This window comes from Opisthorchis viverrini (assembly GCF_000715545.1).
Source record: "Opisthorchis viverrini unplaced genomic scaffold opera_v5_38, whole genome shotgun sequence".
NCBI lineage: Eukaryota > Metazoa > Platyhelminthes > Trematoda > Opisthorchiida > Opisthorchiidae > Opisthorchis > Opisthorchis viverrini.
Window position 1 is genome coordinate 1,337,762 of NW_008751695.1, and position 26,549 is coordinate 1,364,310.

Consider the following 26,549-nt stretch of genomic DNA (forward strand, 5'->3'; position numbering starts at 1 on the left):
CATTATATTATGTTATATTATATTATAGTATATTATATTATACTGTGTATAGGAAATTTTGACGTCTGTGCGCGTTAAAGATGGAAAACGACCTGTTTTCGGCCTGGGTTCCAAGCGTGACAGGGTTTGGTCACGTGAGTTGAGTGTCTGCGGAACAGAGGTTCGCATGATCTAATGAGCAAGGATGAACCACACGTATTAAGCGAAGCCGCTTGAGGGAAAAAGGAGGTTACCGCTACAAGACGGTTGTCCACGCTCCTTCCAGAAACCAGTTTAAAGCACTATTAGACGTTTATTTATGCGAATCCTCGCGCTCGCAAGCGTACTGCCCCGCGCTGAGAACATAAAGAGCAGTGCTACACCCTTTTTTCACTTGTGCCTTTCAGGTGAACGACAGCCACTGACCGACAAGAACAAAACCGACCCGTGAAACTTGGGCAAAAGCCTCGATCCTGTGTATCAATCCGTGAATCCGTGAATCCGTGAGCCGCTTGGCGGTCCGGCATCAACTCGAGTTCTGATTGGCCGAAAGTATTATCTCAGCAGCCAATCATGACCCAATGTGGGCCGAATGCCGGTTACCTATGGAGCATCCAGGAGGCGTCTGGAGCTCTGAATCTCAGACGGTCCAGTGTCCAGTCAGTGTCCAGGATCCACAGCCGTGATAGCATTTTCCGCGTTCTCCGTAAAGTATATCCATTTATGATAAGTTCGGGCCGGACGTTCCAACCGGTTGAACCACTCATCAGTTCGTAGCCAATCTCATTGCCTAGTTCATTACGGCGTTATTATGGTCGAGCAAGCGAACGTGGATACGCTTGGGGTGTGTACTCATGTGGATTTACGATCTTAAACTGCATATGGTCCGACTTCTGTCGCCAGCTCCTGCTCCTGAGTAGAATGCAGTCAAGTTTGTTAGCCGTTTTTCGGTCGCTGAGTATCACATCAGGACATGCGTTATTGGGTATTGCATGTGTGTGTAAGAAACGTACACGTCGCTTGGACAAGCAAAATTTAATAGAGTTTCGTCATTCAGAGCTTCAAAAAATGTTGCTCCCCCGTTCTCGCTAGCCATACTGCGTACAGCGGGGCGGGTAGGCGAAAAGATGCTACTGCTAACGCTTCTTACAGTTTCACGTATTCCCTTTTTTATACCCTGTCCCACCCCAATCTGAATACTACCTCCGCAGCTCCCAGCACCAAAACCGACCACTTTGTTCGTCCAGCATCACACTCAGTTGCAGCTTCTGCACAACCTACTTCACTAACAACTCTGAACACATAGAAGTGAAACCCTGAAGGCGGGTCTATTTAACTGCCTCACTATTCGCACACCGGATTTAGTGGGACAACAGATGGCTCTTCCACGACGCTAGATCTGCTCTGCATTTCTGTACGCTTTCTGTCAGAAACGACGAAACAGGACGCAAGTACTGTAATTCCCCTGACTGTTCCACCGATCTCTTCCAGATTATGGGTGCATACCTCTGGTGATGCGGCGGCCGCTGCAGAGCGAGCGTGTTTACTTGATTGGGTACCCGTTGATAGCCGCCTCTGCATGGTTCATTTGACAACATCTGTGAGGGAATCTGTGGAATGTTAGGTCCATCGCACAACTTATTGTGTCTGCTTACGTCCTGATGGACTGTAGCTTTAAATTTGCGAAAGACAGTTTATATGACGTCCTGATTGCTCTTTCATACCGGGCTAAAAGCTCAACTATCATCATCAGCATTATCATCATCATCAAAGACAGCAACATCAGTGATGGCACTGATGCTTCACTGCCGTACAACCATAAAGCTCAGATATAGCTGTAGTTTGTGGTAACATAAACGCAAGTGTAGGTGGCCCGTTTGGGTGGTCCTCTTGATTTGAACACGAGGCGCGGACAGCGGAGATCACTTGCTTCAGATGTATGCCCATCACAGGCCTTTACTATAAGGGCACAATTTCCGGAACAGCGGAAATCACTTGAAAATCTTCTGTTCACTAACGAACCAGCTCTCAACCCAAATAGATCACATTGCCGTCACTTATCGGTGGCGAGGGTCTATTACTGCCTTCTTCTGGAACACCAGCGTGCACTCCGACCATGCACGTGTCCGTCGCTACATTTCGTTGCGCTTTTCAGGCCTACACAAAACTCGCAAACCGCTTAGCCATTGCGAGGCTAATGAAATCGGAAATCGAACGAACCTACCAGAACTAGCACCTCGAACGCCTATCGGACGCTCCGATGTTGGATATAAACGGCCACTAAGAAAAGATATCTGAAGCGCTACTCAAAGCTAGAACCTCTGTTTGCAGTAAAGCGTAGCCAACCTCATCCAAACATTGGATCTCTGATAGGACCGTGTCTTTGCTGAAGAGACAGATTACCCGTGGCAACAAACACAAATCCACCCTACGAATCATCCGACGCCAGGTAAAACCGACTGCCCGTACAGTCCGTGAAGCTTAGTGGATCCGAAAGGTCAGAGAAACGGAAGATGCAAATGCTGGAAACGTCTGTAAGCTAGTTCACTTGATTCTGTTGACTGGTCCTCGGAAGCCTGTTGTCAGCGAAATTACTATGGATCAAAATGGCTATCTGACACTTAACAAAGAAGAACATTTGAACCGTTGGGCACAATGATTCGAACAAAAATCAAGTTGGCCACCTACCACCTTCAATCCGAAATGTCAGCCTTCAACAGAAAAGTGGACTGTGAATAGAGAGCTGCTTTCAACGTCAGGTTTCTCCGAGCGGATATCTCTACTCAAGCATCATAATTTTCCTGGTCGTGAAAAACTTCCACCTACCTTGTTCACAAATAACGGCTAGTTCCTCGGCCATTACCGATCTCTCCTATTCGCGTCTATCTGAGGAAAAGAAACCATTCCAGACAACTGAGATGACTCCTTAGTAGTGCCCATTTCTAAAGACGGGATTTGCAGTGAATTTAGATTCAGTTAAGTTTATCAGCTATAAGCCATGTAACATGGATACATTGATTCTAGATACTATTGGTTCTATCACCGGAAAGTGGGAGAGCTTGGGAGGCGATGGTAGGTTAGGTTAGTTCAGGAACTTTGGGTACCTACGCATTGAAGGGAATAGTTCTGCTGCACGGGCGCCACTCACCACGCTAATGTGTTATTTCTAACGCTGTTATTTACCATTTGTGATTTGAGTCCTAGAGTCCTCATGCAGGAAGCCGGTAGTTATTCACCTGACCAGATTTACCGGTTGGTGCTTTACTTCTTTATTGCTAGGTCATAGAATGTCAGCCTGTCCACTTGATAGCAGTGGACGAAAAGGGTTTGCGAGGCTGACGCTTCTTTGAGATGCAAAGTGCACGTCCTAACCAGCGCTGTTTACGAGGACCAAGTAGCTCATCCATTGTGTGAGAGTTCCTTCTCCATAAAGCCAATTGCCATATAAATATAATAACCGTTCAGCAATAACACTCCTTCAGTGCCTAGCTGTCACGCTACCCGGAGGAAGCACAAGGGATGAGATAATGCTAGGTTCCCCAAACCTGGACAGGAGCAGTCTAGATCCAGAGGTTGGGTTCGAACTATGGACCTTCTGGTCAGTAGGTTCACTGAGCTATCTTGAAATCAACTGGCGTACCTCGACAGTGCTAATCCGATGTCCCCGCAAGGCTCGGACAATCCTTCGGAGATACGGATGGTCGAACACCGACAACTCTCGAACATCCCCCTTCGCGACAGACGAAGCAGTATGCATCGCACGGCTATAGTGTTCATTCTGCTCTTGACAGACAAGGTTATACCATGCCAGCGCAATAAGTGTGGGAAGTTGACAAAATATACCTGGCTTTCGTGCTCCGAAAAGTAATCGCGTCTCCAGTCAGTCTGCCGGAACTTATACAACTGTTTAACTAAGCAAATTTATCCACCACGTTTTTTGGCTGCTCTGCAAACAAGAAGTGTGGGTTTGATCCTACCCAGTCTTGTAGCTGCACTTTAGGCTTTGTAGATGTGAAGCGCATGCCAAACCGTTCGGCAGAATTATTTAGGTTTTCCCAAATGACTTTTACCTTTGAAGGACTTGAACCAAGTAGAGCAATATGGTCCGCATAGTCAAAGTTTGTGAGCGAATGCCCCGGGGGTATTTCGATTTCCGAGGTTTCATAAGCACATAGAGGAGTTACAGATGGCACGCCGAAAATAAAGTTGAAGAAGATTAGTGAGAGAGGACGGCCTTGTTTTTCACCACTGGACGTGCTGAATTCAGACGAACGTTTGCTGTATACCCGATACGAGCTCGCATAGTGTCCTCATGATCATCACCATCATCATCAAAGACAGCAACATCAGTGTTGGCACTGATGCTTCACTGCCGTTCAACCACAAGGTTCGTCTAGTTATATATATATATATATAATTGTATTAAAAGCCCTACAGTGAAGAGAAGAGAAAAAGAGTGGGAGAGAGAGGGGACCTAATGCTGGCCTATGTCAAGCATACTGAGGTGCCTACACCTCCAACCGCTCAATCAGAGAGTCCTCATGAGCGATAAAAATACCCCTGATCGCCGAAGTTCCTGACGATCGATAGATTCAAAAACGACTTTCAGATCAAGAAAAACATTCAAGAACGTTTGAAAGAGGGATGCGTCCAAGAACTTGACTCGAAATTAAGAAATGGTCAATGCATCCCTGGTCGGGGTGAAACCCAGTATGATTCTCGCAAGTTTATCTCTCCGGATAACCGACCGATCCGCGTAAAACGATGCCAGATCTCACATTGGCTGACAAGGTGATTTTCGTAAGTAGTTTTTGTGACCTTTTGAGGACCGAGATAACGGTCAAGGTATTCCACTCCGTTGGTACTGTTTATGTTCCAACTCAAACTGCTCACCAGGGCTTTGCCACCTTCTTCAAAAAGTGCGCGATGAAGACCATTCAAACCGGGTGCCCTTTCACATTGGAGGAATGACATTTCGCGCTTTGCTGCTATTGTCGATGACGAGCTGATGTCGATGTTTCATTCGACTTCACTGGGTTCTTCCAGAAGTTGTGCTTAAGTACGCTGATTGGAGTGCTCTTTGGAATTCAGTCCACCACTCACGAATGAATTAGTGCTCCGCATTTTTCACATGGTTTCACCGACAACTCTCTCCTTGACTGATCAGTCGAATCGTGAAACAGAGAGTGACTGTCATAGCGAAACCCTTCTCCATCTCCTTGGCTTTCGCAATCCACCAGTGTTCTCCGCCATTCTTCAGGCTCCAGATCATCCGGTGTAACCTATGAAGCGCGAGTAATTCATCTATCATGGGAGAGTTCCCTTTCCCAAAAACCACCTGATGTACCTCGGGATTGCTAATCCTATTTTCCCACCAGACCCGGCCGGTATTTTGAGGACAGCGATGGACAAACACTGACGTATGTCCTCTGCGCTTAGAGGTCACGCTTCTTATCCATAGAGCAGTATGGATCGCACAGCTGCTATGTAAACTCTGCTCTCGGCAGATAAACTGACGTCACGTCAGCGCCATAAGTATCGAAAGTTGGCAAAAGCTGCCCTGGCCTTCCGGATTCGAGAATTAATCTCATCTCTAATCAGTCCGTTAAAGGTTTCACAACTGATCAGGTAAACAAATCTATCTACCACGTCGATTGCCTAATCTGCAAGCATGAGGTTTGGCTTCGGTCCTACCCAGTCTTGCAACAGCATTTTACACTTCGCAGGTGTCAAGCTCATATCGAACTTTTAGTCAGGTTGATTGAGGTTATTTAAGGTGGTTTGAATTTCTGAAAGGTCTGAACCAAGGACAGCGCAATCGTCCGCATACTCAATGTTTGTGAGTGAACGTCCCTGGAGCATTTCGAACCCCGAGGTTTCAGAGGCAGGCAGAGAAATTTCAAGCAGCACATCAATATCAGAGTTACAGAGGAAATGCGTGGTAGGGTAGCCTTATCTTACACCACTGAGCGCAGTGGATTTATTAACCATAGAGACGTTAGTTTGACTCCTTTTATATCAAGGCTTCTGGCGTCACTGCTTCTTGTCTTCTTACGGTGGCGTGCGAAACCTTGATCCTTGGGCATCAATTGTGATGTCGAAATGGAGGTTGATTCGCACTCCGTCAGGTAGTGCAGCAAAATCATATTTATAGGCGACCATGATCCTGGTGTTCCTTGACTTCAAGGGTGTGTTCGGTTCTGTCGATCTTATCAAGTTATTCCCTATATTCACGTACTTCAAGGCTTGGGGGACTGTACGGTGAGCGCTCCACAGGCTTCTTCACAAAAAGTGGTGTCGTACAAACATGTCCACCCTTCCTTATTCAGCTTCGTTTTCGATGAAATACTGATGTGAATCCTAAAACGTCCTCAAAACGTCGGTTTTCCAGATCGTTGCTGGTAAGAATCTTGTTTATCTGGAGTACGCAGACTGTATGGTCTTCATGCTTGAGGAAAAAGGTGAAACACAGGCCCTGTTGAATGCGACTTGAACCTTCAGATTGAAAAGTCCTGCTTTAGAACGTGCAGTCTGAATATTCCACTTAAAAACCAAGGAGAATCACTGGAATGTGTGTAAAATATTACATACCTCGGCAGTCGTTTTAGCTCTGATGGAAGTGTGATAAAGTCTCTGCACGCACCTCAAAAGTCCGAATCACTTTTGCTAATTTGCTGCACTTGTGGTGTCAAAAAGGTGTATCACTGAGCCTCAATAGTTGCGTTGACGAGGCTGTATTGTTGTATGGTTGCGGGACATGGCCTCTACAGGCTCTTGACTACCGATACCACGGAAGCGTTACTGGTGTCGGATGGCGTCAACTAATACTGAAAGAAGTAGTTAGAAAACAAGTATTTGATTGTGCGGCAGGTACTTCAATCGGGGAAAACGTCCAGCACCATCAGGTGACCCGGCCATGTTCTGCGCAAGCCAGAACACCGTCTACCGAGACAAGTGTTGTTCACCGTGCCTCCTGCAGAATGGCGTAAGAGATTACGAAGAGTTTGGGTGTTGTTGGTGTTTTAGGCCCTCCAGGATGGGGGTCACCGTGACCTCCTCTGCGCTTGGCTGGCGACATTGTTACAAACCGTGTCTCAGTGTATGGGGATTTATTCTCATCAGTAATATCCTATCAACCAGCTTTTGTTTTATTGTAGGTTTTCTAGAAACCTAATTGCAGTTACTATTCACATAACTGCTGTAAAGGAGCTCAGCGTAATGTTTTCCATCGGTAGAAGCGTGCAAAGGACCACATCCGTCGCATGGTCTATCAGAGTATCTGTCAAGCTCAGAAATGTGGTAAGCAAATTTCCTTGTAGTAGTTTTCCTGTTTGTGAAACAGTAGTCACTCTCCACCTTTAAAAATGGCTGAGACGCTACTCAACCATTATTTCCTATCACGTGGCAGTATTTCCCGGCTAACATTCATTCACTGTCTACCACTTATCTGATCACTTTCACTATGGTCGCGCGTCCACTTCAGACCTGTTTCCTGAAGGCTCTACCCACATCATATTCGGCATTATCATTGTTTAGAAGCTGCGAGTTTTCTTCGGCAAGGGACCTAAGTTAGTTGTAGTACACTGAATCAGGGCCTGCTTTGGTGGTGGCTGTTTTCCATCTCTTTCCCTGTCGGTGAAAACCCTCGATAATCATTGTCTCCTATATAGTTCTGACAGCATGCTAACTGAACTACTGACGCAACCCGTTCGTTTGACCTCAAGTATCTCCACGCATGCTGACCATTCCTAACTGCCCTGAAAACATACCTTTGCACGGTGGGGAAATAGTGAGTTTACCTACGCGAAATTTCACGCTTTCAAAGGTAATAACCACAGACTTGTTACTAGAGGGAAGGCTGTGGAAGAATCCAAACAATGGGTTCACTAAATACCACACAATTCGAGTGTGATTATTCATATTTTAAGTGTATGGACTATATTACTCTTGTATCAAAGGCTGAGCTTGAGGTAACTCAGCGCTTAAGGCGCGAACTTATTCACCGGAGAGCCCGTGATTCCAACCCTAACTCTGCACCTCGACTGCTCCTGTCTAGGTGTGGGCAACCTCGTGCTTCCCTCGGCTGGTGTGATAACAAGGCACCGAAAGGGTGTTACGGCTGAATGGTTATTGATGGTCGTTGGTTTGATCGATGAGCTGGGCAATGCGATTGCAAACGTCTTATGACCAATCGAAATGACATCACCAAAACGTTGTTAGGGAGCGTGGTGGAACGCAGCAATGAGTCAGCAGTTTCGCCGCACAACGTTTGCAATTAAATTGGTCAGCTAAGCGAACAAACAAACGGTCGTGTACGCTACCTGAGCTACCATCATTCTAAAAAGATTGTTGTATCAGTGACCAATCTGCCGCATGCAAACAAATGTTCTATGATAGATGAAAGTGTGAAAATCGGACAAGCTTTCATCGATCAGGTTCCCGAAACATACGCTGACATGGATGTAAAAGACTGGTTCGATTTCTACTACATGGCAGTGAGACCCGAGATGAATATGTGCGGGGTTTTTCAGTTCACCAACTGACGGAATATTTAGTAGTTATTCCGCAGTTTTCACCATTTACTTGAATTTATAATCTGCAGTATCAGAACTTTAATACAGATCTCATTACCTGTGTGAAACAAACCCATTGATCATCAGCGGCTTCATTATAATATTATTTTCATTGTACAATGGCAGGTACACCTAATGAGTGTTCGGGAAATGTTTGTTACTGGTGGGCCAGAGTAGTGTCCTTTGTTAGGAAGGAGGAGGCACGTGTCTGATTGGCGATCACTTCAGGTGTATCGAGCAATAATTGGCAAAAAGCCTTTGACTGTTTTTGAATGCTGGTTGAATGATTCGGTACTCTGTTTAGTGCCATTTTCCTGTTGTAAGCCGGTAGATGCGCTTTAATTCTGAGGCAAATGTCAAGTTTTCTTATCCGAACGGTCTGCAGAACAGCAAACAGATGGGTATATGATGGAATTTGTATTAAAACTGAGTTTTTTTTGCACTGGTAAGTTTATAGTACATTTGTCTGATTTGAATCCCTAGCGAATGTGCGAGTTAAAAACCGTAAGGGTATTGAGGTTAGTTTTGGTTAGGCTATTAAAAGAGCGTGGTGGTCTTCTCCAATGGCTTGTGCAGGGCTCCTTGTTAAACAAAGTGCAGACTAACGGGGTTTGAATGTGACGAATGAGCGCTGTTGTAAGACCTTGGAGTTTTTGAGAACATCGTAATCTACCTCAAACAGTTGCTCAGCTGACGTTTCTAGCATTGTCGATGGTTTTCTTTGCGTCTGTTTACACAGAAGCCCGGCAATGTTCCTTAATCTGCTGAGATAATTAGTCGAGTCGTACGACCAGTATAGCTTAACCAGCTATCGCTAGGGACTAAGTAGATCACAGCGGATTAGTGGTGGACTGGCAAGCCATCTTTTTGATCGCGTCTTATCTGGAGCATATTTGTGGAAAAACTGGAATTTGATACGTTTATGGTTCTGCTAACTGATTCATTCAGTCGATGACCTCAAATGTGATATTGCCCTTGAATGGTAGTTGGATATCTAGTCGTTTCTTGGGCACGGCCGAGGTCACTGGTTTGTATAGGTTTTCCTGCTTCCTGTGTCTCCGGTGAGACTTTTTGGAAACTCATTTCCTTTCAGTCTTCCTTATGCCTTTCAGTGCCCCATCCAGGGGTGATTTTTTGACTCACCGTACTAAGAAGTTGACCAGGTTTCGCTTCTTTTCCAAATCCAATTCGCCCTCTTATAGGCACACTTTTGAATTCCACCGTTAGGTTTCTTACGATATTCAGGGTGAAATAATCCATTAGTCCTTCACGGATGAAGGTTACTAAATGAGCGTGGTTAGGGTTTTTAGTGCTTCTGGCACCATCGGTTCTTTCAAGTATCATGAATACATGCATGTAACACATAAATGCGTCGATACAGCCGTATTTGCTTGACGGTTCCCTTTAGTTTAGACAGTAACTTGCCAGCAAAAAATCAAATAGCCCGTTTCTATGCCGTCATTTTGTCTATGCAGTCCATTTTTGAACAGGAATTACACACTTCTTGTGCATCTTAACAGCAGTTTATTTGAGTCGGAACCTAGGGTACCAATATTCCTTGTGGATTTACATATGACAACAAATTAATTCGGTCTTTTCCACTTGTAAGCATTGTAGTAACATCGGAAAAACCTGTGATGCTGTAGTTCAGTTGAAAGTCACGTGACATGCTCACAGATTCAAAATTATCTTTCAAGCTAAAAGTACACTGTAGCCAATTAGATAACCGAACACACAGCAGGTCAGTAGGCGGTGTGTTGGTTATTCAATAAGCCCGAAATGATAAATCAATCGGATCACCTGTCTAAACATGCATGCCTAGGATAAAACTGTTAAATGTATTGTCCCTTATTTTGGCGTCTGCTCAAAACCCTGTTAAATCTTTTATTTGTAGCACTTTTGCGGTACCTAGCTCCCATGCCAACGGAAGGATGTACGAGGGCTGCGATACTGCCGGGTTTTCCAAGCCTAGAAGGTAGCGGTTGAGATGTTGAGGTTGGCTTCGAACCACGGGTCTTCCGGTCCACTAGCTGGCACCTTAACTGCTGAGCTATCTATATGCCCAAGATCAAGCTGCCGAACGTCTACTTTGAAAAGAAACAATAAAAACTGTAACACTGCACATCATGTGGATGCTCTACTGTGTCAGTTACAAATCTTTTAATCAGTGTTATGGTGTGTGCGAAATGGCACCAGCTGAGTGACAGATTTGTGTTAAAACAGTTTGTCTATCACTGAACTTTGCAGGCTGGCGATTCTCGGCCGTAGTGTGTGTAGCACCTGCTCGGTCATCTACAAGGACATCTGGGTCAACGAGATATCGCACTTCAAAACTTGGAGCCATATCCTAACGACGTCGTACGTGTCCATTGTCTTTGGTCCGTATGTACTCACTCCCAGTGACTTTTTAGATGACTTTGTCAACGCTGTAAAGCACGCATAAAAGCATCCAGTGGTTAAAGCGACTTCGAGATTTTTCCGTGTATATGTAATCTTCCGGACCAAGCTCCCATGGCTGAGTTACAATGTCGCTTGGATGTAGCTTCCCTAAAGAAATCTCGTACGATGCTTTTTTTGCCTTGGTAACCTTATCTCCTAGGGCAGACGCATTGTTTGACCGAGAAGACGTTCGTTAGGAGACAATCCATTCTAGTACACCATTACCTGTTATAAGAGAGAGAGATGGCTCAGTGGTTAAGAGCGCAAATTTACTGACCGGCAGGTCCGTGGTTTGGACCCAACCTCTGCATATTGACTTCTCTCTAGGCTTTAGCAACCTAGCAGTATCCCAGCCCTTTTGGTGGCGTTTAGACACCGAAATGGTGTTACAACTGAACGATCCGTTATTATTGGGTGTTAAAGACAGTTGTACATCTGAAAAAACCTGTCCATACATTGTGCGATCGTACCATGGTTTTGGTGCTTAAGGAGTGCATGTTTGAGCGTTCTCCCTAAGCCGTAGATTGCGGATGATACTGGGCTTTCTAGTGTGCCGTGTTCCCTGCGAAGTGCAGAGGTCTACGAATTCTGGTGGAGTGAATTGAGTACTGTTTTCAGTTACCAACACTTCTGACACTAAATTGGTGACAATCATGGACAAGCTTTTCCATCGCCGTCGGAATGTGTTGTAACTGATAATGAATCTCCCAATACTGACAAGATAAACACATTGAAACTTCCGAGCGGTCTGTTCATCTGGTATTTTCATTGTCATCCATCGTCTTCAGCTGTATAAACCGCGTAATTGCCATACAGTGGTTTTGACTGCCACAGTTTCGTTTGTCGATTATTTGGGGAGGAGGTAAGCTGTTATGCAGTGGAGGCGGTATAAAAACAGTCATGCCAGTGGAGTTTTCATTAGATAGGTCTGAAGGGGAAGCTATGTGACGGCTTGGATACATGCCCGACTGGGCCATATCTGGTAATGTCTCCAACTAGGGAGGCGGCAATGACCATCGCAACTGAGCTTGCTGGTCACGTGACATACACAACATGTGAATGAGCCAGCGCAACCTATGGCGTGTGATCAATTCATCCATCGTGGGCGAGTTATTCTTTCCGAAAACCATTCGACGTACTTCGTACTGTTCTCGTGTTCCCAGTAGACTCGGGCAACTCTTTTCAGAAATTGATGGTCAGGCACTGAGCGTCTTCTGATGTCCTTCGTGTGCGTCGTATAACAATATGGAGCGCACCACAGCATTGTATACTCGACCCCTTGACACACGTTCATACCACGCTTAAGCTACAGGTGATGCAGCTTCACGAAAGCTGTTCTCACCTTCCCGATCCGGATGGGAATATCGTCTTTGGCTAGACCACCAGGTAGACAAATTTTTCGACAACCTCAATTGACTCATTCGTGAACATGAGGTTAGGGTCGGGGCCCACTAGTTCTTGCAGCAGCACTTTTCACTTTGCAGGTGTGGAGCGCATCCCAAGAATGATGCAGCATTATTTAGGTTATTTAATATTGTTTGTATTGGGGCCCCATGTGGACCGCAAAAATAGTATCCTTTCTATCTCTTCACAAAGCTTCTATGTGTTTAAGTATAATCGGGACTTTCTGGCTGGTAGTACACGCGCATCCCATGATGCAGCATTATTTAGGTTATTTAATATTGTTTGTATTGGGGCCCCATGTGGACCGCAAAAATAGTATCCTTTCTATCTCTTCACAAAGCTTCTATGTGTTTAAGTATAATCGGGACTTTCTGGCTGGTAGTACACGTACAATAACTGTCTTAAGGTAGTTCAGTTTGTCATTCGGTTTAGATATCGTCTGTCAAGTTTCATTAAAACTGGCTTTAATGCCTATTTTAGCGAAATGTTAGTATTGATAGGCTGTTCGAGTAGCTTCTATACACATCTGAGTCCTGTAAAACCAGGACAAAGAATATTGCGATAAAGGTATTGGCACGAATAACCAGACATTTAGAGCGCCTTAAAAATAACTACAAAATTGCGGTATCATTGGCCTAAACCGACCTTCCTTCGTATGCATGGGCTCCCAAAGCTACACAATTCACAAGTCAGCATGGTCCATCGAGTACCACAAAATCAGCCAGAGGCCGTTTTCCAACGGCTGAGGTGATCATTGTGATGTGCACCTTTTTGACAAAAAAGCAGATGCTTGAAGGCTTTGATATTACTCTGACCCATCGATCACATACCCCGAACGCTGGTTAGATAGCGTTCCCTTTTTTTGCACGGGCAATGTGTCGTAGTATTCCACCCCAATTTTCGATTATTTCCACCATGTTAGTCCGATTAGACCTGACTGAAAACGATCGTGATCAAGCTTGCTTTCTCAAACACAGTACTCTAAATCATTCTGTTACCGTGAGTTGAGCAGTGACATAGTGGCCGCTTTCCCTCCGTTTTTTTTGTCGCCTGCAGTTGGACAGGAAAATCATTTGAAGTTCGGGGTGAAATGAATGTCTCCAACAGAACAACGATTCGAGTCTGTTTTCAAAGTTTTATCTTCTTCAGGGGGTTGTAATAAACTGAATGTAGTATTTACAACTGAAAGCTGTCATAAGAGAGTTGTAGTAGATAATTGTTTATCGACGCTTAGTTGTATGGTCGATCTGGCTATAATTCTTTCCACTTTTGTCTAGTCTACGGATAAAACGGTTGGTTTCATCGGATTGGGACAAATGGGCAGTCGTATGGCGCTCAACTTGGCCAAGGCTGGTTATAATATACATGTATATGACATAGCGAACACCCAGACGAACGAATTCCGAAAACAAGGTGTGTTTTCCGGTTCATCCTTTTCCATCTTGTCCTTAATTGAATCCCAATTAATGTATCACGTCCTTGTTGCCATGCACAGCTACCCCAGATCTTGCTAGTCGGATTACAACCCGGGCTTCACTGGAAGAACTGATGACTCCCAATGCTCCTCAGACTATAATCACCATGCTTCCTTCAAGCCCACATGTGACACAAGTAAGTATACCTATAACTTTGTTGCATTGTCCTATATATCCTCGGAAGCAGCACCTTTCGAATCTCTCCATCAGTCATAAAGGTCTTCGTCGGGGCACTGCGGCGGTGGAAATTCTCAGCGTAAATTCTAACTGGAATTAATTGCCTTAGGGTTGATCGAAAAAGTCTGGTGGCGACTGAGGGTACAATGATTCTGCTTGTTTATTTTTATCTATCCGGTTCGGAATAACCAGCTGATCCGTTCAATGCTTCTTAAGTTGTACAGGAGCATTTCTGGACCCGTGACTTGTTGGGACTTTGCCACCATACGAAATTAAATAAGGCTTCATCTTACTACACAGGCACTGTGTGAGATGCAGATCTCAGGTGCAGTCCCATTCGGGGCAAACGTACTGCAGCCTATTCGTTATACAGTCACTCACTGCAGCGTCATACTTTCGCCTTGCATGTACTTACATAAAAGTTTCCCAGTACTGTTTCTCCGTACACTATCGTCTTTCGATACCCGTCACCCCAGTGGACTTTCTCTCAACATCCCAAGCTCCCCTGTTAACGCGTTTTGTCACAGTTATAGTTGCACTTTGGTATCAACCCCCTTCTGTTCGATAGCTTTCACACATTCAACCTCTTACCCGGTCATCGCTGTTGTAGCTGTGACCAATGACTCCAATCATTTAGCAAATAAGCAGGAATAGAGGGATGGTCGGTTCCCCTAACGCGCGTCGCGTGACCGAATACGAAGGTATACGGGCTAAAAGACAATACAAATGTGAGAGTAGCGTGAAATGATGGATATCTTTCGTGAAGCTCACATTGTTCAGATCAAGCATTTCTTTTTTGTTTATTGGGAATTGAAAGGGAACTGACAAGAGAGAGATACCTATGATTAAATTAAACCAATAACTGGCAAAGGGAATCGTGGAAATAGCTTGCTGTGTGTTTGGAACCCATGAATCCACAACCTGTGTATGTCAAACTAATTTCCACAACCAAAACAAAAAACCCGCTTACCGATCATTGCAGAGTTATTGTACGGGCTCATTCATTTCCAACATCTCTTTTACGGGTATACTAAGGTGGAGTTTTTTGCTATTTATATATCAAATATATTTACATGTTCAGAACATCTTAGAAGATTAAATTAGCAGTCATCGTCTAAGGGATGCTAGATTACAGCAGTGGCAAATGGTTTATCTTGATTATATTCACTGTTTGTTGTGGGAAGAACCGTATACTGTTGTTGTGTACATTCTCAAAACATGAGCTCCATCTTAGGTTGATCGGGCGCTGTATGATGCTTTTTGAGTATCGTTGTCCATCATATTCTTACTCGAGCAATAACACATGATTTTTGGCACATGGGATAATTTCTTGACAGAGATATGTTCATGACAGACGACAGCTTTAGCTTTCGTTTGGTATCATGCGGGATTTTGGAAGCACGCTCGTCAACTCCTCTCAGACAGGCTCCACTTAGTCCCTTTCGGTCTAATATCGTTTATTTTCTGGTAAAAGCTGTTCAGTGTATGCGGTCTGTAAGTCAAGCAGGCACCTCCATTTACATTGTTCTCCATTCACTCACCACACTAGTATCCTGCTACGTTATATGACTACTCCAAGTTATGTCAACTCGCATGTACACGGAGTGAAAGTTCTTTTCATTTGATTTACTAGACTTGTCTGTTGGTTTCCTGCGTAAAACTGTGGTAAACTGTTACAGATCCCCTAGCATGCTGTCGCATATGGGCATGTTTTGATGCAGAATATTTTCAGGTCATTCGGCGGAATTACTCCATAGGCAAAAGCTAAGATTGGCCATCTTGATCACTGTTGCTCTTATGGCTCTTGCTCACGGATTAGTTTAAGTCGCGCGCACAGAGTGCATCAGTTTGCATACGGTGGCTGATTGGCAAACTGTATAAGGAACAGGTAACAAATTTTAGGACGGCTAGTGATGAAGTGTTTTCAGGCTAACTGTCATGCTCGGCGGATGGATCAACAGCCACTTGATCAACCGCCAGTAAACGCACCCGAATTGCCAATATTCCGGAATATTCCCAAGCCACTTAGTGTTTTGTCCGTGAATTAGGTAGTGGATATATATTATTCTCAATTGATTCCACCACATGACCTGGTGAAGGGAAGAAGGCCTTCGCTGCGGAGTTGTTTGTTAGGGAAACACCAACTGAACAGTTACAGACCATTGGACAGGGGAGCAAAGCTCTCATATGCATCTTGTTTACAAAACTGAATATCCATCTTCTCCTTGAACGCGTCTTCCTGAACTTTCCTAGATATTCGTTGACTGTTACTCAAATGCGAGTTCATGCTACAAAGCTACTCCACTAATTCCGTAATAGATCTCACTTTTCAATAGTCACGAAGCGGATTTACGAGAAAACGCTACTCGCATGCCTCATCATTGGTATCCACCGCTACACTGGTGTATGATTCTTTGTCTGATTTGACAGAGTTAACTTGACTAAAATCACTGGACCCCTCGGTGACTAATGGATGCCTGTTCATTTGGTTCATTCAGTTGGGAACAGTCTGTGAATGTTACTTCGTTGTTCTTGATCATTGTGTCGTGCTTGATTGTTAGTTGGCCTCCCTGGTCTTCCTCAGCTAGGTGCATTTTCATTTTGTAAGTGTTAACACTTGTTCTATCTCTAGAACCGCCTGACTGTTGTGTCTGGCAGCCGTGTTCTTTGCACGGCTAATGCAAGATAGCATATGGTGATTCAGTAGACCGATATACGGTTTACCAGATTGCAACTTCCGTTGAGCTTCTGAAAACGCCCGGAGCTCGGTGGTGCCTGTCTAAATTTCTCCGTTGCAGCTTTCATTCACCGGTTATCAATACTGTGCTTACACTCATGGCGTTTTTTGACGACCTGCTTCTTCTCTTCTTGCAACCTTTCACCGTTTATTGCCAGCTGCTATAAATCATTTCCTCCATCGGCTCCCGGACGCAACAGGCAACTCAGGTGTGATCACAGAGCAAGGATGTAGAAGTAAAACTGACTCTCTGTAAATATAATTTTATTGATGTGATTTCTGTTGCATCATCGTATAGGAATCCTTGGTAGTTCTAGGGGGCCAGACTGGATTTTTCGAATACAGGACATCGTCTTCTTTCTGGCAGTTGTACCATATTTCATTCGTTGGCTATGTGTGGTTTCTTTTCTGTGCCATTAGAGATGTTGAAGCTCTTTCCTATTAGTCCTAAAGGCTCGTAGACATTACTGAGTGGTTCATCGCATGAGTAACACGCAATGAACTGCATGTTACCCCAGTTCTGTTGCGTCAAAACTCAGCGCACTTGGTTTCGCCTTAGCCACAGTGTTCGCATATATTCAATTCGACGGCATGGTGCAATACAGTCTAGGTACAACTAAGAATTTTCCTATTTTGGCACCGGTTACTAGACTTTATGAAGCGGCACTTGTCTTTTTTGTTACTGTTTTCAGACCTATGGAAGTGAAGCCGTCTTAGGCATGGTTGCCCTCGCCAAACCAGGCACTTCGTTCATCGACTGCACAACGGGAGATCCGCACGTAGCCAAGGAAGTAGCCAAATACGTGTGGACTAAGCAGTGCTCGTATATTGACGCCCCGGTGTCAGGAGGTCAGTCCTTGTCTGTTCAAACACACGTTCCCAAAAGTGGGCAAGTACGCAATTCAGAAGTTACCGTTTTTCTAGGGTTCCCAGTTCGTGATATGTGATGTAAGTGAAGTGTAAAATGAGTTTTCATACCCACGTAGTTTGCATCGGTTTCCATTGATGTTGTCACCTTATCACCGGACTCATTCGAGTGCACGAGCTTTAGATACATCGTGGAAGCAACTCGCCGCCAAGCTTACTATGTATTCCAAGGAGTATCTTCACTCCTAACGCACAAACCAGCACCATTGAGGCTAGTTCCGCGTACGTAACTTCGCACACCTAGTTGAACAGAGTGATCCCTTACCCAACTTTTGTATGCATCGTGATCCAACCGAAAGCTAGTGCCTGTGCTCTGAATGGATGCCGTTTGATTTCTTCCATCTTCCCCCAGTTCGATCCCCAGTGTAATGTGGCCATCAATAACGCATAAGGTCTGGTGGCGTCTATTCTGTTATGTGAATGCCTTTCAAGAATCTGTGGTGCGGTGATTCTTCCTTACTTATCTAGTGTGCTTTCGACTCCGTTTTTTAGCCATTTCCATGCTTTCATTGAAGTTCATCCTCCATTCCCTATAGAACTGTTAGCTCAAGTGGACCACATCTTGATCCAGCGTAGGTCAAGGCAATACACTATTTTTCACCTATTATAAAAGCACCTAGTTATCAGATTTTCGGATTCGTTCCCTCTTTTTTCTGATAGGAGTCCCTTCTGCAGAACAAGCCACTCTGACGTTCATGGTTGGAGGATCCGAGGAGGCCTGTTCGCGCGCTAAACCTTTCCTCGAATGCATGGGTAAACGCATATTTCATTGTGGGCCTGTTGGGGCGGGTTTGGTAAGTTATTTGCCCCTTGATATCTTGCATTCTTGGGAACAATTCATGTGAGATTACTGTACTCCGCCGAACGGGTCGTTCTAGAATTGCGGACGGTGGGGGGACATGATGAACAACCATTACTGTCCGTTTAGGGGGTATCCTCTGTCAAATAAGAGTTCCTCGCCTTTCATGCTACCATTTTCCGTTCCAGCTCTTGGCGAGTTTAGAGTGATGGGCCCTCACCCTTAGCCGTTGGCTCAACAATTAGATCTACCAGTCAGGATGTGCTAGGATTTTCTTACTGGACTTTACACGCAACCGAAAACTCCAAAATCTGATCCAGCCACCCACCTCGAGTGAAGGAGAAGCAAGATAAATAAGTTACGTTACTGCTACCGTTGATAAAAAAACCGGCCATTTCATTTTATACAAATGTAGCATTCAAAATAATCAACCGTTCTGCGTGGTGGCGTGTTTGATTGTGGTTTTAGGATTGGTCTCCGTCAGCCTTTCCTTGGCAGTATCCTTGTTATCATAAATATGAAAATTCCGATCACGTGGACGTCATACGGTACTTTCCCATTTCTACCGCAGGTAGCAGTAAGTAAACCTATAGACTGTCTAGTAAATCTTTGTTTCACGATATGGGACTCGTCACACATTGTATGACTGTCTTCTCCAAGTTTTCAGATGGGGCTGTATTTAAAACATAAAACTGTCTGGAGTTCCCTGATACGCGCACTACTGATGATTCCCACTAAGGATGAAACACCTGTACACTGCTTCTCGGCTTTTCAGCATAGACTCTTCACTTAAGAGACGAAATTCCTATTATAATTCCGAAATCTCCTAACACTACCAACACAGGATTTTCGTTGTGGATAGCTCTTGAGATCACCATAATACATAAGCTCGACCACATCACGTAGCTGGCGGTTGTTTGTTGGAAAAAGAGTAAGCTATACGCATCGATGGCAAAACAAAATTACTGAGGAGTACAAGTTAGTTGGATCTCATGTTGACCAGTATCTGCAATTCCTGGTTGAAGGACCTGCAGTTCAACCTGGCTTCCGTAGTTCAAAACCTCAACGTATTTCTTGACTTGTAGGTCATTCTATTCCTTGTCGAGTTCTGATGGAGACGTCAGGTTACTTTGCGAACTTACTGACCGGAATGTCCATGGTTCGAACCCGACCTTTGCATCTCGACTGCCATCATCTAGGCTTAAGTAATCTTGCAGTATCTCGATCTTCGTTTTCCCTTCAGGTGGCTTGGTACCTAGGCACCGAAAGGGTGCTTCAGTTGAACCATTATTACTATTTTTATTCTCCGTCATCGCTCTCCAGCTTTACGGCTGGCTGATCACGACTGATTAATAACTAGCGTTTGGTTTAATTATCGAGCTTTACAACAATTTAGCCTCGCTGCTGGATCATTTTTGCTCCCAAGTCAATAACAACTGGTTTACTTCGCAGCAAATTTCGAAACGACATTCGTTTAAAGTTACGGGTTTGAAGCAAATATGCCTGGTTCTAGGAACAGTTGTACTATACAAGTCTGCGTATTTTCTCTCGCTTCCAGGCTGCAAAGATCTGCAATAACATGTTGCTGGCCATCTCTATGGTCGGTGTGAGCGAAGCAATGGAACTAGGTCGACGTTTAGGCCTTCGTCCTGAGATGCTAACCGAAGTCATCAATGCCAGTAGTGGGCGATGCTGGAGTTCGGAAGTGTACAATCCAGTCCCTGGTGTACTTCCAAATTCACCCGCTTCCAGAGGTTACTCCGGTGGCTTCAGTACTCGGCTGATGACAAAGGTAAGCAAACCTGGATTATTTTGGCTTCAGTGTCCATTTTTAGTTTTTGCGTCTTTTGTTTTATTCTTCCCGTTAACTGGCACCCTTTCGTCGTCCAACAGGGTTGATTGAATCATATCTCCGTTGCTGAGAGGTGATTTTCAGATTCCACAAATTCTCGCCCCTTATTCAGTGTTTCCCACATTTGAGCAGACAAGTGTAATAGCGGATTCAAGTCGTGACTCCCAAAGACAGAGCTTATTCCGTGCCTGTTCGACTTGTATAGCTACACCTAAAATATGCGCAGATCCGTTTAAAAGGGTCATGGGCAATAGGATTTTTTTCAAAACGGTTCGCTTCCCGTCTTCTAGAAGATAAGCTGCCAGTCGCTTGAGGTCCGAAATTCACGGATATGTATATAAAGTGGGTATCAAGTTATTAGGGATGAATGAGAGCGTACTGCATCTACGATGTAGAACCTTGAGGCTACCTATGCTCAGCATACTGTAGCTTTTTGAAGACCGCGTAAATAATGTTTCTTCAAGCTTCAGAAGAGTGCTAGTCCAAGGTTACAGCGAAACAACGTAATCAAAAGTTTTTGTGTATGACGTTCCCATCATCTTTCAGAATCTAATCTGACTCAACCTTAGGATACGTGTTGACAGTTGAATTTACCCACAGGCCCTGGGAGGGAGTTTGAAATACCGATGATGCTTGGATAAATTTGTGAGTATGGAGCTTTTATCATTTCAAATGACAACCAGCTTTTGCGTTTAAGCTTGTCGGATTGAAGTGAATATCGCCTAGGAGCAGCGGACACTAACAAACTGTTGGAGGTTCTTCACGGTTTGACTCTCATATAAACCTGTGTCTTCTTCAAACGCGATTCGCCAGTTCACTACTCAGTGTGGGGAACGTGAAGAGGCGTTGGAAAAATTTGAAATCCTTGCCATTGACATTCAAATCTGCATACATGTGGTTTGGTATCGCTAAACATCCACGGACTGTGACCACGTTTATCGCGGTTTTCCCGCCTGTCGAAGTGATTCTCTGAGATGTGACTGATTTGCCATTCAGAAGACTACTTGATCTATGTGAGAATCGGATGTGTGGTGGGGCGTGAAGACGACAACTGTCCCGTAAGTACACCGATTCTCGTCATTTAGAAACCCTACCCAGAAACTCGGTGACATCCCAGTTGCTTCTCAGGCCGATGCCTCAGGCTATCCTTATATCTTTTGTATAATCTACATGGTGATGCTTTTAGAAGTACTTTGAAATATACGAACAGTCAAATGAGCATTGTGCCCTCCAAGATTGTGGACTCGTAGTACAGCCCACTCGAAATTGCAGTCCAGGTCAGAAGCCTAACTTGCGTTCTTTCAGTGTTTGACTGCTCATCGCTTCAAGGGATTGTGTCAGTAAAAGCAAATGAGCACTCACGCTGTTCGTCATGTCGCATTGGATGTGATTCAGCCATGATTAAACTGCTAGTATTTGAGCATTAACTTCACACCATTTATCTCTCTGAGAATTAACGGGAGTGATGGTCACTGATGTTCCGGTCTTTTGATGTAATGCAAATCGTTAATCTTTTTCCACAAGTGATGGGTTGTCAGTGGCCTTCCGTCCTTGTCATTTTTCCTCAGGATCTTGGACTGGCACAAAGTGCAAGCACTGCAACACAATGTCCGACTCCTCTTGGTTCTTTAGCTCATCAAATCTACCAGAATATGTGTCAGTATGGATTCGCTGATCAAGATTTCTCCGTAGTCTACCGTTATTTATCTAAGTCTTTGTGACCTAGTTCGCTCAGGTACCCTTTGGCCACTCTACTGTTTTTGTGCTTCTTTTTGTATGCAGAAGTTTTGGATATACCGATACTATTTTGATTCTATTTCAACACCAACTTGGGCCTTTCCATTTCTTACTGCTTTTGGTTAGGTAGTAAATTGACTTTTTTGCAATGCTTGTCTAATGTGAGTGGGATTTGAACCCAGCTCTCTCACAAGTCTCTCCTCAGCCGTTGTATTTTGGCTGGAAAATTTATCTTACATCTTGATGCTCCTGAAGATTGTGTTTTCTCCACTTTCAGGCTTGGAATCTGTTTTTGGGTGGTGCGAATAGACAATTTCGAACTGTATCTAGTTTGTGAAAATTTTGACTTAAGCAACAATCTACATCGATAACGCTTTATTCAAATGGCAGCGCCGTAGTTGGTCAACCGAGCAGCGTTGTGCCGCAGTGTCGAGTTATTGTTCGCTGAGGTGGCTAGTTTTTCACAACTACTTTTATGAAAAAGCTGTCCTAGGAAAACCGTATGCAGTCTCTAAGAGCGAAGAAACTTGCTTTCGCCATTAGAATTCTTATCGACTAAAAGCTGCCACTCGACGAAGGGCTTGTTAGAAAAGGTCCATCCTAAAAACTGCACACTCCGATCGTCCAACGGTTCACTGTGACTACCAGCTGATTATCCAGTACGTTCGAAATACAACAGTAGCCTACCAAGAACCTTATTTGGCTCCGAACGCATTTCTTATGCGCAGTAGCATCATGAGTGAGGCATGTATGCCTCACTCCCCGCGCCCTCGGGTTAGGCCAGCCACCCACAGCCAAGGCCGTTAGCCTACTGGATAATTGCCTCCCGGCAGGGTTCCAAAGAAAACCCTACCACCCACTACTTTGTTGGTCGGACGTTTAAGTCAAGGACTTAAGCTGTGGTACGTCAAACAAACCCCCTTCCTCGGCTTGAATAAGTGGAAGGTGTCATTCACTTGCAGCTCCTCGTTCACCGGGCCCTACTCACATCCCCTCACCCATCAAATTATGCACTGCGTCCAATCCATCTGTCAGTCCCCTAACCATTGTTCCCTGTCTAAACTATCCTCCAGAAAAATAAATTGAGGTGACCCCTTACTAAGAGGTCTGATCCGATTTGTGGCCTTTAATGTCCATAATATGTCAAAATGAGCAAAAGGCATCTTGTGCCAAAACCTCGCTCCCCTTTTTATCGATGTACGCTGTGTCTTCGAAACACGCATACAAGACCCCATTTCGATCATACACCTCAAGCTGCTAGATATGAACTCTTTCTCGTTCTATTCTTCCGGTTTCTGATGATCCTGTGGTATCTATGTGGGAGCTGCACTCGGCCCCAGGACTGGAAACACTTTGCTAACCATTGTCCCTGTCTAAACTATCCTCCAGAAAAATAAATTGAGGTGACCCCTTACTAAGAGGTCTGATCCGATTTGTGGCCTTTAATGTCCATAATATGTCAAAATGAGCAAAAGGCATCTCGTGCCAAAACCTCGCTCCCCTTTTTGTCGATGTACGTTGTGTCTTCGAAACACGCATACAAGACCCCATTTCGATCATACACCTCAAGCTGCTAGATATGAACTCTTTCTCGTTCTATTCTTCCGGTTTCTGATGATCCTGTGGTATCTATGTGGGAGCTGCACTCGGCCCCAGGACTGGAAACACTTTGCTGGACTGGATTATGGTAAACAGTCGTGTTTGCCCTGTACGGTTGTCTGGTGCAAGTGATGTCAATGCAGGTTGATGCGATAAACCGTGCTTATTTTTCGTGTCACCGTACGTCCCTACAGATTTTAGTTCCGAAACTGAGGAAGATAGGTTTTATCCAAATCTGTCGCGGCTGTTTCAGTCAGCAAGGAGGACGGATATAATGTTCCTGGTGGATGATATGAACGCTCAATCTGCGCAATTTGGGTTCAAGTTCAACACAAGTGTGATTGAGATTGCGCCTACTTGATGACCCCCAAGAGGGGCTGTCACAGGTTCGCAGCAACCGTGTGAGCAGTATTACACCTGAAAAACCTCAAATTTTTGTCCTTACGGGGTAAGCGTAAGTAAATCGCATTCAGCAGTATTGACTGCACGCTGAGCGCTTAATTTTCGAAAGCGGATCGCAGTAGGTGTCGCAATCGGTCATCACAAGAAGTGATTTTTTGGCCGGAATCGTGAAAAACGAAACCATCGCTTGCATTGGATGCTTCGTGTGGTTAGTTCACCAAGGCCATTGCTGTGTTGGCGACTTTACTTAGAATACAAAGTGGCCGCAACCTTTAGTTAATGGCTATTCAATTAAAGGAATTGTTTACTTCATCATGATCCCGTATAGGTGGACCGTTTGTACAGAAAGTAGGCCATCCCGTGTGCACACGACATTCGTGCGTAATAGAAACCGCGCCTTTCGTAATCAGAAATCTTGGCCGTTTCTTGAAATCAACGGCCAACCTGCATCCCATTCGACCATATATGTAACCAATTAATGACCAGGAAGTTGTGTGGATTCCCCAACATTGTGGCGTTGGGAAACTAGCCACTCAAGTTATATTTTGGGAGGTCCACTGATGACTGATCATTTCAACAAGCGCAATGAAGCTGGCGCAAAATCCCATAGTGGAGAAGTCGATGGCCCTCAAATTTTTTCGTCTTATTGATCTTACTCTGGGCACAACCAAGAATATGGTCACTCACATTGGCTGTCGCGTGGTGTCATCATCCGAATCGCCCTACTTGCTGCATACAACTGGGTGGACAAGCAAAACTGTGCTACTGCTGTTGCCTTCCCTACATTCCCGTATTCCATCTTCTACGCTACTCCACCCATATGTAAATACTCCCTTCTGGTTCCAGCACTAGGATTGACCTCTTGTTTGTCTTGCATCACACTCAGTTGCATCTTCTGCGCGACCGTCTTCAGTAACAACCCTAAACACCTCTAACTCAGACATCAAGCCCCGAAATCCGGTCTAATTAGCTGCCTCTGATGTTTGCACGCTGAGTCTTGCTGGATAATAAGCGCTCTTGCTCTCCTTCTGGATCGAGGACGCAAGTACTGCCTGACTGCCCCTCGCTCTCTTCCTGCCTCCAGCTGTGCACTTATGGTGACCTGGAGGCAGCTGCAGTTGGATATACCGGGGTGGATATCGTGTTGAGTGACTGAGCGGAAGCGTCTTTACTTGATTGAATATCCGTTGATAGTGGTCTCTGCGCGATTCTTTTCCCAATGTCTGTAAAAGAAGAGACATTCGTCATTCCTTGTTTATCGTATTTGCTTACGTACGGACGGAATTAGCGATGAATCTATCAAAGAAGGATTCTATTACTCTATGCGATCTAAAAGTTCGGACTTCGTTGTGGCTGCTGCCGGAATGAACACTCATGTAGGTTGGCTTCGTACTGCTGAGACTCCTAAGGGTGTGCTGACCACAGACGGTTCCTTTGCAGTACTGGTTTCCGGAACAGCGAGAACCACTTGAAAACGTAGTGCCCACCAATGAACCAGCCCCGAATCCAAATATGCCACATCGCCGTCAGCTAGCGGTGATGGGTGTCGGTCACTGTCTAGCGCTCCTTCTGGAATAGCCGCGTAAACTTCGACCATGTGATTGTCCATTGGTGCCTTTCATTGTGCTTTTCAAGTTTACGGAAAAGGCGCACACTTCGCTTAACCATTGAGAAACTTGTGGGTGCAGAAATCAAGCAAACTTATCAGATCTGGCATCTCGAATGCTTATCGGGTGGTCTGCGGATGATTACGGGCGATTACTGGAATCAGGTATTCAAAATGCTGCTTTCATCCAAACATTTGATCTCTGATAGGACCGATGGAGACAGCCCAACAGATTCCTCCTGTTTGCACAAGAACTCAACTCCATGTCACATGAAACTGCGTGTCTGTGCAAACCGAAAAGCTTGGTGGATCCGAAAGGCCAAAGAAATGGAAGATGCGAAAAATGCTGGGAACTCACGTACATTGCTCCACCTGATTTGTTCGATAGGCCATTTGAAGCTCTTTGTCAGCGAAACCATCAGGTACCAAAGTAGATCTTTTATGTGCAGCAGAGAAGAACGTTTGAGCCATCTGGCACAATACTTCGAACAACACTTCGGTCACCTCCAGTCCTTACTGTTGGCATTCAACACAAACGTGTTGAGTGAATATGGGCTTCAGAGAGCTTTGGTAAACGGTGGATTTATTGCTGGGCAACGTTTTTGAGTGAATCTTCAGAGAGCTTTGGTAAACGGTGGATTTATTGCTGGGCAACGTTTCGCTTTTGACACAAAAGCTTCGTCAGGCCAAGTCAAGTGGTAAGTAGGTTGATTGGGTTTTAAGGCAGTCAGGGAACCAATCCGTGAGATTCCTTATGACTAGTGACGTGATCAGTGCTGGGTGTTCAGTCTGATGTCCCTGTTTGTTGATTAGTGCGATGACTAAGCTTTACGATAGATCGGT

At 44.8% G+C, this 26,549-nt stretch overlaps 1 protein-coding gene across 1 annotated transcript; it reads left to right on the forward strand.

Moving 5' to 3' along the window:
* Window positions 1-7,015: 7,015 nt before the first annotated feature.
* Window positions 7,016-22,083, forward strand: T265_02932 (hypothetical protein; the record flags this gene model as incomplete). Its single annotated transcript, XM_009167296.1, has 8 exons — window positions 7,016-7,132; window positions 7,186-7,278; window positions 13,673-13,808; window positions 13,891-14,006; window positions 17,477-17,633; window positions 18,372-18,505; window positions 20,069-20,302; window positions 21,931-22,083. The coding sequence occupies 8 exons, from the start codon at window positions 7,016-7,018 to the stop codon at window positions 22,081-22,083; spliced, it is 1,140 nt and encodes a 379-aa protein (XP_009165560.1).
* Window positions 22,084-26,549: the final 4,466 nt, after the last annotated feature.